Genomic DNA, 12176 nt, shown 5'->3' with positions numbered 1-12176 from the left:
CAAATGTCCAACAGCAGCTCCATCAGCCACTTCCTCCTGCTGGCATTGGCAGGGACACGGCAGCTGCAGCTCCTGCACTTCTGCCTCTTCCTGGGCATCTCCCTGGCTGCCCTCCTGGCCAACGGCCTCATCATCAGCGCCGTAGCCTGCGGCCACCACCTGCACACCCCCATGTTCTTCTTCCTGCTCAACCTGGCCCTCACTGACCTGGGCTCCATCTGCACCACTGTCCCCAAAGCCATGCATAATTCCCTCTGGGACACCACCAACATCTCCTATGCAGGATGTGCTGCACAGCTCTTTTTCTTACTAGTTTTCATCTCAGCAGAGTACTATGTACTGACCATCATGTGCTACGACCGCTATGTGTCCATCTGCAAACCCCTGCACTACGGGACCCTCCTGGGCAGCAGAGCTTGTGCCCACATGGCAGCAGCTGCGTGGGCCAGTGGCTTTCTCAATGCTCTGCTGCACACAGCCAATACATTTTCCCTGCCCCTGTGCCATGGCAATGTCCTGGACCAGTTCTTCTGTGAAATCCCACACATCCTCAAGCTCTCCTGCTCAGACACATATTTGAGGGGACTTGGGTTCATTGCTTTTAGTGCTTTTCCTTTTTTTGGTTGTTTTGTGTTCATTGTTTTCTCCTATGTGCAGATCTTCAGGGCTGTGCTGAGGATCCCCTCTGAGCAGGGACGGCACAAAGCCTTTTCCACCTGCCTCCCTCACCTGGCTGTGGTCTCCTTGTTTGTCAGCACTGCCACATTTACCTACCTGAAACCGCCATCAATCACCTCCCCAACCCTGGATCTCTCCCTCTCAGTTCTCTACTTGGTGGTGCCACCAGCCCTGAACCCCTTCATCTACAGCCTGAGGAACCAGGAGCTCAAGGATGGCCTGTGGAAACTGATGATTCTATCATTTCAGAAAAAATAAACTATTTCTATTTTACTGCTGAGCATTCAAAATATAACTCTTTACAACCTCAGCCTTTCTAAAAAAAAATTTTCCCAATTTTTTGTTGGTCTGTTTTCTGATTATTTTTCTACTGTTGCAATGTTATTTGTAAAATCCTGTATTATTACTCTTAGCATTTACGCGTTAACATCTCCCTTTCTTTTGAAATAAAAAGGCTTTCAGAAGGCTTGTTTCCATTGGCATTTAACTAAAAATAAGTGACTTCCCTGACTGTGTATTCATGATGCTTCCTGAGCCGTTCTTGGTCTCTGCAGGGGCAGTGCCTGTGAAAGGCACTTGGGGGTCTGGGACCACCCCTGGCAGCAGCAATGAGATTTGTGTCCCCTGGCTGTGGCTGCTGTCCCTCCCACTGAGGCCCATGAGAAGACACTAGTTCCTTCCAACTCCAGAGCTTGTGGCCTCCTCCCCAACCCCAGAGAGCTTTTGAGGGCCCCTGCTGCTCTCCTGCCCTCACCATTCCCACCCCACATCCCTGCTCAGGACAGCCACGGGTATCCTGTGAGGCCACTGGTCCCCATTCCAGGGGGATGGGGTCAGGGCTTGTCTGTCCTGCTGGGCACAGCCCAGGCAGGGCTTTCACAGCCACATTCCACACTCCATTTCCACCTGGACCCGCTGGTGCCTCTGAGTTCTGCTTCCCCAGTCCCAGGGATGCTCTCCTTGTCTGCCTATTCCCCCTTGGTCTCTGGGCAGGGATGGCCTCAGTGGGGGCTGCTGACATCCTCAGCAACTTGGAGGCTGCTGCTGAATTTTACAGCTCCAGAGGCTTGTTCAGCCTTCATCTCATCAGTTCAGAAATTCAGTGCCCCAGGACTCATGAACATTTAGAACACATTAACAAGCCAATCCTCTGAGAATAATTTATGTATTGTAGATTTCTGTGGTTAATTTGAGCTATTTCAGAAGTCTATTGAAATTTAATGTACCATGTTAACAGTACAAGGACAAAATATTTCTCTGTTGAGCCCTGTTTACCTTTTTTCCTGTTTATAGATTGATATCAGCAATGCCCAATTGATATTGCCTCCGGCATCTACTAATGCCAACTGAACAGATATAAAAATCAAGCCCCTTTGTGGGTGACAATCACATCCTGTCCCTACCTCCACCCCACCATTTCTCTCATCCAACCCCTGGCACTCAGAGCAGCCTTGTGCAAATCTGAGCTTCCTCCACTCCAGGCTGAGCCTGCAGCTTGCAGCTCCTTGGCACCAACTCCCACCTGCTTTCCTTGGAGAAGGAGCTGCCCCAGACACAGAGGGATGTTCACTGATTGTCAGCAAACAGAACCAAAGGCAGGCCCAGCTCCACGGAAAACAGAAGTGCAGCCCAAGGAGTGCTGGGCAATGGAGCCACATGCAGGGGTGTCCCCAGGGCTCAGGACTGGGACCAGGGTAGTTCAATCTCTTTCTTGCTGATCTGGACGAGGCCATGGAGGGCACCCTCCGTCAGTGTCCAGGTGAGCCCAAGCTGGCTGGGAGTGTGGCTGTGCTGCAGGACAGCAAGCTCTGCAGAGGGATCTGGCCAGGCTGGAGCCATGGGCCCAGGACAATTGGATGAGGTTCACCAAGGCCAAGGGCCGGCTCCTGCCCTGGGCTCACAACCACCCCAAATCCCTGGCTGTGCCCTGCCCCTGATCCCCACAGCCTGTCCTGTTTCCTTCATCCCTGCATTGCCAGGGACTCTGTGGGACAAGGGAGCTCTGCTGTGGCTATGGAGGGAGGTGCAAGTGTCAGCACTGCAGTAGGCACCACAACTGATCAGGTTTATGTCCTTTGGGGGTCAGGAACTGCTGAGACTCAAAGGCACAGGAAGGTTTCTCTTCATGACCAGCAGACCATAGTTGAACATGATACAATTTAATAACAATCATACTCTTCCCTGAGCCATGTGCAACATCCCAGCAGTATGTGATGAGTCCACCGTCCACAGGTAATTTCCATACTAAAATTAATTTTGGACAATGTGGTTTTCTAATAGGTTTAAACACAATTAGATTGTTCTATCAGAATGCTCATCCTGGAGTGAGGGCAAAACAGCTTGAATAATGCCCTGTGTGCAAGGTTGGTCTATGGAGAAGGGGGTCAAGCTTCTTTTGGTGTTGAGGAAATGCTGAAACCAGCCTGACTAATTTTATCTCCTCCTGTTCTGGTTTTACATCCCTTCATTTCTCTTCCACCCATTGTCTTTTGTCTCCCCCCATGCCCCCTGGTGATGATCCTGGCTCTGTGTTCTTCATCAGCTCCTGGCTGGCACTGCCAGGCTGGGATGAGGAGCCCCTCAGCCTTCCCTGCTCTGGGCTAGACAAGCCCAGCTCCCTCAGCCTCTGCTCACAGCCAAAGGGCTCCAGCCCCACCTTGGAGGCCCTTTCCTCACCCTGCTCCAGCTGCCAGACATCTTTCCTGCCCTGGGGAACCCAAACCAGGCCACAGTGACCTGGATAATCCACATCCTTGATGTCCTGGTCACACAGCCCTGGCCCCTTGTCCCTGGGTCAGGCTCTGGGGGTTGATTTGTGGAACATCCTTGGGGGAGGTTGTGGATCCAGGTGGACAGGGGGGATTCCAGGGGGACAGGGGACCCTGCTCTGCACAAGCAGCAGGGGAGACTTCCCTGGGGGGATAATTTGAGTGGGGACTGTAGCAGTATGACCAGCTCAGTGACCTCATACAGCCCTGCTGGGATGTCCCACAGCCCAGCTGTGATGTCATAGACTGCTCGGTGAGGTCACAGGCCACTCTGAGAGTCACAGCTGGTGTGACAGCCTGCTTTGTGATGTCACACAGCTGCACTTTGATGTCCCAGCCCACTCCCTGATATCATGGCCCATTCTGTGATGTAACTCTGCCACCCTCTACAGTGTCAGAGACTTCCCTGTGATGTCATAGCCTGCTTGGTAATGTCACAGCTTACCCTGTGGTGACTCATGTCACCCTGTGACATCACAGCTGGCTCTATGATGTCACATCACCACCCTGTGATGTCACACAATCCCCTCTATTATGCCATAGTGAGACAGAGAAATTAAGAATCAAGTATCAAACATCAATAAATGCTTTGTCTAAAAGGGGACTGACAAAAATATATGGAATTCTTAAATATTTACTGTGCTTAAAAGAACAGGACAACAGCAAGGTTACAAAATGAGATAGAGTTAAAATTTGCAAACAGGATTGAAGGACAAAGGCACCACAGGATGATGGGGATTCTTCAGACCCCTGAACCAGGAAAACTGGTATCAAAATTTGGAAGATGAGTGAAGGACTAAAAAGATCATGCACAGAGAGTGAAGGAGAAAAGTTCAGCTGAGAGGGAGACTATTTACTTCATCCCAAAGACCCTCAGACGACCACCAGAGCCACCAGCAAGCAGCAGTGCAGTCACAAAGAGGCACGGAGCTAATTTTAACATGAAGCAGAGATAATGGGGTAAGAAAATGAATACGTATTAGGTGTATTGTGTAGTCCTAGTTTGTAGAGAATAATAAGAGAGGCACAGGTCACTGAATGTGTGCATGTTTTTGGAAGAGCCAACTGCCATGCACCTCAGCACTGAATAAATACATACCTACTCTTATAACTAATTTTTGTGGTTTATAGAGAGTTTCTCCACGCTTCATCTTGGTGAGCCAGCCAGGAGATCTCTGTCTGGCTGTGGGAGCAGCCAAGGAGCAGATTCTCTGGTGCACCCCAGGATCTTCTCTGGAGGGACTCTCAACATCAGTTTGCTCACTGTAGGGACAGACAGCGACCTGCTGGCATTGCAGATGAAATGGCATGTATTAAATATCAATAAGTGGACTGCTGGTAAAGTTGTGCAGAAATGTCTGAAGCACAGCGCAGTCCTGGTGGGCTTGCAAGCAGCATGCCAAGGGGCCAGAGATAGAGGGAGAGGAGTTTATCACTGGCTGATAGCGCGGCTGACAGAGGGGTCTCACTGAGCTGATAGAGCAGCCCGCTAGTGACTCTGGGGTGAGAAGAGTGGACCCTTGTTTTTGCTGCTGTTGTGTGTGACTGCTCAGTCTGGACACGTTGAGTTGTTGAGTGTGTCAGTGAGTGAATGAGTGGGTGAGATGTACCTCTGGTACAGAGCGAGCGTGCAGCTCTATCCGCGTTTTCAACCTCAGGTGACTGAGGTGGCCAAAGGAAAGGGAAGAGACCGGGGTCAGTGTGGAGTGAGTGCAAGTGTGGATGGAGGAGTGTTGTGCTTGGACGTGGAGTGGCTGGTGTCTGTTTTAACCATGGCTAGACCTAGATGAACAGAAGGAATCTCTCTCCCTCAGTGCTTTGGACTGGATCCTTGGGAGTTCATAAATCTGGTGAATTATTGGATAGAAAGGGGAAGCGATCAGGTTTATCTGGAAGGAATGTATAGGACTTGAGCAGGAAAAGTGGTATCTTTGGATTGGGAACACCCTGCACATTAGGATCTGGACATTCAAGAGAGAAGAAGTGGAATTGTTTTGGCAGGTGTTAAGTGGCTTTTGGGTTTCTAGACCTTGGCACACTGTGTGGTTACTGTTACATTGTAGGACTTAGAAAAAATGTTGGTATTGTTCCTCTGAGAAATGGCAAGTTCTATGCCCTCAGTATAAATCAAATCATCCTAATCAAGCTAATTTTGAATCTAAGATTCTGAAGGTGGTGTGTGGAAAATCACAATTCATACTTGCAACTTGGGGATGGGTGTGCGAGGAAGCTTGAGAAATGACTGTGAGAAATTCTGAAGAGAGATTTGGGTGGGAACCGGAGAGGCCAAGAAAGAGGAGAAAATGGGAACTGGACAAAGTAAAGAGATTTCTAAAGGGAGTCCACTAGATTGTATTATTGTGCATTGGAAAGACGTTGCTGGACATGGGGGCAGAGAAAACAAGAGAAACCTTATTAGATTCTCCAAGGACTGGTGGCCTTTGTATAAACTGGATGAGGGAGAAAAGTGGTCGCCCAGTGGAACTTTGGATTATAACATGCTATTACAGCTCATGCTATTTCTTAGGAGGGAAGGGAAGTGAACAGAGGTGTCATGTGCTGATATGTTTTCTCCCTTCAAAATCACCCCAAATGGCAGAGGGACTGTGGGCTCGGGGCTCCATCTGACCCTCTGGTATTGGCCCTAGAGAAGGAGAATAACACTAAGAGAGGAAAGCTCAAGCAGTGTTGTTCAGCCTGCAGTACAGGGCAAAGATGTACAAAATTGGATAAGGTTTACTGGACTGTGGCCCAGGAACAAGATCTGGCTGATGATTTGCTCAAGCCTCTCCACATAAGACAGGAAAGGGATGAGGATGAGGATGAGGATGAGAATGAGGATGCAGACTCAGAGGATGCAGATCCCCCGCTCCGATCACACACCAGACTAGACAACAGACACACATATTACAGGCACCTCTGTGAGAGGCAGTGGGATCAGAGGGAGGAATGGTGTTGGTTAAAGTTCCCTCTTCCACATTTCTGCTGAGGAGCAGCTCCTCTCCCAGCCCAGCAGGGCTGAGGGCACTGCCTGCAGGCACTGAGGGGACAGGAGCCAGGCACAGACAGGATAAAGGCAATCAGGATTGGGAAGACATTGAGCTGAGACTTCACTTGGGGAAACATCTTCACAGCCCTGGACATGGTGAGTCTGTGGGTGCTGGGCAATGTCCCCTGTGCTCCTGGAGGGATCTCCTGGAGCCAGCACAGCCCACAGCCTGCGGTATATGTCTTGAGGACCCCCCAGTTTCTGTGAGGCAGAGGAGGAGGAGGATGATGATGATGATGTGCTGAAGTGCCGGGCTGCCCTGAGCACTGTCAAAGGGAAAGGGCAGGTTGGCTCCTGCTGCCAGGGATGGCTGCAGGGGCTGCCCAGGGCTGTCCTGCAGAGCAGCTCCTGCAGACCTGAGGGCTCTTGGCCAGCACAGGGCATGTGCCACCTGCCAGGGACAGCTCTCAGCCTGCCTGGCAGCTCCCCATGGACTGTGGGGAGAAGTTGGAGGTGGAAGGAGCCACCCCCATCAGGGCAGATTCCTCCTGCTCTGGAGATGGTGCTGCATGGCCAGGGCTGCTCTCAGCTCTCTCTTCAAGGCAAGGCAAAAGGGCTGTCAGGTGTGTCTGTGTCCCTGAGACTCCTGCACTGTCCCACTGGGCATCAGCAGATGTTCCTCAGATCTCCCTCACAAAGTGCCTCCTCCTCACCCTGCTCTGCCTACAGACAGCAGCAGCAGCACCTTGGCTTGCAGCATCTCAGTTTGTCTGAGCACAACCTGAGAACATGGGGAATGCTGAGGGGAAATCTGGGTGGACTGGGATGGACTGTGGGGGTACACAGAGACACACTGGGACATACTGGGACATACTGGGACTGGGCAATAGTGGAGGAAATTTTGAATACTTTGAGTGATACTGGGATATACTGGGACAAACTGGAGACACTCTGAAGAGTGTGGGGATGACAGGGGACACTGAGGCGTACTATGGATGACACTGGGGAGAACTGGAATAGAGTAGGAATGAACTCAGGAGTATTGGGAGGGTCTGGAGGGGCGCTGGGGTTGTATTGAACTGTGCTAGGGATGAACTGGGCTGTACTGGGAGGGACCGGAGGGGTTCAATGGGCTGCTCGCGCCTCCGCCCATCCCTGTCCGCAGCCAATCAGCGCCGGGGATCGGGGACTGGGGACGGTGCCTGGTGATGGCGCCATCTTTGCTTTTTGCCTATAACTCCCATCATGCCCCGCGGCCCGATAGAGCCCCATTAGAGCTGGGACTACAACGCCCGTCATGCCCCGCGCTTCACAGAACTCTGGTATCTACCCCCCCACCATGTCCCATAAGCGTCCCCCCCACACTCTCCAGGATCCCACAGTACCCCCTTCACCATCCCCTCAGAAGCCCCCAGAAGCGGCTCCGGATTCCCTGAATGCTCCCACAGATTCCTGTTACAATCACTTCTGAGAATTCATCCCCTGTCATCTCCCGCGGCCCCACAGCACCACATAACACAGCTTCACGCTGAAAATTCCGGCCGTGCCCCGCGCACTAAAGGGCTCGGGTAGAGCTCCCCAAGCTCCCCCCAAATGCTCCCGAACAGTACACGTTCCCCTGAAGACCTCAACTCACAGCTCGGATTCAAAAGTGTCCTCAGGGTGCCTTCCCGGACCCCAAATGCCCTGTCCGAGCCACATCGGGGACTACAGCTCCCATCATGCTCCGCAGTTCCCGTAGAGCGCTATTCCAGCCGGGACTTCATCTCCCGTCATGCACCGCGCCCCACAGGGAGACATTGCGGCTACGCCTTCAACCCCCGTGATGCTCCGCGGCTCTTTTTTCAACATTATTATACCCGCGCCTACAACTCCCATCATCCCCCGCTCCCCAGAGAGCCCCGTTCGAGCCCCCCAGGTGCACTCCCGGACCTCGAAGGGCTCCAGATTCCCCTCCCTGACCACCAAGTTTTCCCCTTGGACCCCCAAGAGCTCCCCCAGACGCCGAGGTGTCCGTCAGAATCCCTTAGTGCCCTGCCCAGTGCCCACCCGGCTCCCTGAAGTGTCCTCCAGACCCTCAAGTTCTTTCTAAATTCACTTCCCAAACTCAAATCTGCCCCAAATGTGCCCTAGAAATATCTCCATGGACCCCAAAGTGGCCTCTTTTTGCCCTGACTGAGAAAATGATAAAAAGGATTGCAAAAGGACTGAAAAAAAGACTAATTAGCATAAAGAGGGAGAAATCAAGAGCCAATAATTAAGGGAATTGTGTTACTTAGAGCCAATGACCAAAAATTTTTCTGGTTGCTAAAAATGTATAGATTTTTAATAGAAATTGAAAAAAATAGGTAATAAAAATATTACTTCTTTTTATAAATATGTAAAGAAATTTTTTTAGTAAATTTAATTATTTTCAATTTATTAAAATTAATACCATTTAGTTTTATAGAGAAAAAATATAAGTATTTACTATATTTATAATAATAAATGTATAGTGAGGTTTTTTTATGTTTCAGGATGTCATTCCCAGGTGGGTGATGTCAGACATGGTGAGGCTGGGGGTGAGGAGCAGGTTGTCCAAAGAGGGTCAGCCCTGAAAGGGATCATTCTTCTCTGTGCCCAGACCTTCTAAGGTGACATTCAACATCAACTTCACCTGGGGAATGCTTCAGTCACCTCTTCATGAACTGCTAAATAAAAATAGTATGCCCTGGATTAAAACAAAAAAAAATCATGAGGTGCACTTTGAAATCTCCCTCTTTAACAGAACTCCAAACTGACTGCAAGCAGCTGCACAAGCCCTGGAGACTTGAAGACAATGGAAGGAAGACAAAGAGCTCCCAAGGCCTTTCTGTATTTTAGTGACCTCCAGGGTGGATTGGGGCTGAGGCCAGGATCCTGCGGCACTGAGAAAAGGTTGAAGAAGCTGCTCAAGGAGTCAGCAGCAAAACTCCAAGTGCCTTGGAGCATCAGTGCCCCCCATGAGTGAGGGCAGGGAGTGCCCAAGGCTCCCCAGGGCCTGGGGAGAGCAGATCCTTGAGGGCAGGATTGCAGGAGCCAAAGGCTGTGAGCAGGGAACTGCAATGCTGAGCAAGGCCTGGGCTGGCTGGAGGAAGCAGAAAGGCCAAGGCTGAGCCCAGGCCTGGGACAGCAGGGCCTGTCCCTCACGGGTGGCTCGGGGCTGTTGCTGGGGCAGTGGGATGGCAGGGGCAGCAAGGACAAATGGCATCAGCCTGCAAGCCCTGCCAGCCTCCTCAGGGAGGGCCGAGGCAGAAGCAAAGTGCGGCCCCTGCAAGGAAAGTTCCTTCTGTGGGGCCTGCAGAGGCCGTGCCCGAGCCCAGGGGACAAAGGCCTGGGTGCCTCTGGCCCTGCCAGCCCTGCCCAGCCCTCGGCCATCTCTCCTGCACCCTGTGCCCCCTGTGCGTGCTACATAACGGGGAGGTTGTGGAGCAGAAATCTTGGGGCTTCCTGGCAGTGAAGAGCACTGGGGTTCCCTTTTCTCCCCAGCTCTGCCTTGAGGCACTGATCCTGCAACTCCAGAGAAGTCAGGAAGGAAAGATGCCACGGCAAACATGGCAATATGGAGTTGTTTATTTTGTGTAACTGCATATGTAGTACAGCTTTTCCTTTATATAGTCTGAAATTCTCATTAGAAAGGCAAATACTGAGTTAAAAGTGGTACAGTAAAAGGTTTTCCTGTTAACAAATACTCAAAAATACATTACCTCTGCCAGCAGAAAAAAACCCAACAGGACACATTGTGGGCATTAATGAGTAACATTGTAAGAACTATAAAGGTGAATAAGAGTTTATTGCTTCTGAAAAACATTAATGTTGATTTGTCTGAGACCATCCTTGAACTCCTGATTCCTCAGGCTGTAGGAGAGGGGGTTTAGGGCTGGAGGCAGCAACGAGTACAGAACTGACAGTGCCAGATCCAGGGATGGGAATGAGATTGAAGGGGGCTTCAGGTATGCAAATGTCTAAGTGCTGAGGAACAGGGAGACCACAGCCAGGTGAGGGAGGCAGGTGGAAAAGGCATTGTGCCTTCCCTGCTCAGAGGGGATCCTCAGCATAGTCCTGAAGATCTGCACATAGGAGAAAACAATGAAGAGAAAGCACCCAGAAGCTAACCCGACACTCACAGCTAGAAGCCCAAGTTGCCTGAGGTAGGAGTGTGAGCAGGTGAGCTTGACCATCTGGGGCACCTCACAGAAGAACTGGCCCAGGGCATTGCCATGGCACAGGGGCAGGGAAAATGTATTGGTGTGTGCAGCAGAGCATTGAGAAAGCCACTGGCCCACGCAGCTGCTGTCATGTGGGCACAAGCTCTGCTGCCCAGGAGGGTCCCTTAGGGCAGGAGTTTGCAGATGGACACATAGCGGTCGTAGCACATGATGGGCAGGCGGGAATACTCTGTTCCAAGGAAGAATGTAAATGAAAGAACCTGAGCAGCACATGCTGAGTAGGAGATGTTGGTGGTGTCCCAGAGGGAATTGTGCATGGCTTTGGGGACAGTGGTGCAGATGGAGCCCAGGTCAGTGAGGGCCAGGTTGAGCAGGAAGAAGAACATGGGGGTGTGCAGGTGGTGGCTGCAGGCTACGGTGCTGATGATGAGGCTGTTGGCCAGGAGGGCAGCCAGGGAGATGCCCAGGAAGAGGCAGAAGTGCAGGAGCTGCAGCTGCTGTGTCCCTGCCAATGCCAGCAGGAGGAAGTGGCTGATGGAGCTGCTGTTGGACATTTCTTCCCTCTGGGCATTGGGTCTGTTCAAAGAAGTTATTGACAAGCTTGGACCAATATCTTTTATTCAATCCTATGGGAACGTATTTGGAATCCACTCAAAACCACTTGTCTTCCTATAGGGAAACCTCATGTTGGGGGTTGGTTGTCTCCCTTTTCCCTCTGTGGAATTTTCCCCATTTTCATGCTAAGATACCTGTTGACTGGGCCCTGGTGACAAGAGGGAGGAGAGAGAAGAGGGAAACCCCTGGGGATTCAAACATCCAGAAGAGGAAGCAGAAGGCTGGGCCATTTCCCCCGCGGAGTTCGGACAAGAAGGACGATCGCCGCCTCAGCCCCATCCCCGCCATCCCAGAGTCGGGAAACCATCCTCACTGCTATCGGACCCTGCACTGCTGCATTCTTGCTGTGAACTACCACTATCCAGCACTCTGCTGGGTGCCAGGACTGACGCCGTGAGCGGATGGCTCTCTCTCTCTCCATCTCTCTCTCCCCCTGGGACAGCACTGCCATCACCCCCAGCCCTCCTGCGGCTCTGCGGGACCCGCCCGCCCCCAGCACCGGGAACTGCAGCTCAGGGAAAAGGTGCCTGCAGCCAAAAAACACTGGGACTGAGTTACTGTTCTGTTTGTGGCTAATTTCATAGCTGTTGTTGTTCTTGTTTGTCTTGTTAGATATACTAGTAAAGAACTGTTATTCTTACCCCCATCTCTTTGCCTGAGAGGTCTCTTAATTCCAAAATTATAATAATCGGAAGAATCTCATTTTTTTTCAGTCCAAAGGGAAGCTTCTGCTTTCCTTAGCAAACACCTGTCTTTCAAACCAGGACAGATTTTGGCCACCCAACGTGGGGCCCGAGGGCATTGAGAGAAAAGGGAGGAAAAGGAATAACAGCTCTTGAGTTACCTCAGTTCTGTGTTAGGTGGCATCATGTTGTCCAGCTTACCGTGGTTTGGGCTCCATGTGGCCACAGCTTTATCTCTCCCATTTGCAATCCCTTA

At 51.3% G+C, this 12176-nt stretch overlaps 1 protein-coding gene and 1 pseudogene across 1 annotated transcript; one reads left to right on the top strand and one right to left on the bottom strand.

Annotated features, from left to right (window-relative positions):
• LOC134047241 (olfactory receptor 14J1-like) lies at nt 1-936 on the top strand. The gene has a single exon (XM_062498260.1). It carries the CDS (start codon nt 4-6, stop codon nt 934-936), a length of 933 nt encoding a protein of 310 aa, XP_062354244.1. The 5' UTR covers nt 1-3.
• Nucleotides 937-10244: 9308 nt separating this feature from the next.
• On the bottom strand, nt 10245-11176 carry LOC134047446 (olfactory receptor 14C36-like; annotated as a pseudogene).
• Between the last annotated feature and the right edge of the window lie 1000 nt (nt 11177-12176).

Source organism: Cinclus cinclus, chromosome 9 (assembly GCF_963662255.1).
Source record: "Cinclus cinclus chromosome 9, bCinCin1.1, whole genome shotgun sequence".
Lineage (NCBI taxonomy): Eukaryota > Metazoa > Chordata > Aves > Passeriformes > Cinclidae > Cinclus > Cinclus cinclus.
This window is presented reverse-complemented; position numbering and strand designations above follow the sequence as displayed.

What these genes read in the sequence shown, in the direction of transcription:
- LOC134047241 (XM_062498260.1), top strand. Translation starts at nt 4, where the DNA reads ATGTCCAACAGCAGCTCCATCAGCCACTTCCTCCTGCTGGCATTGGCA.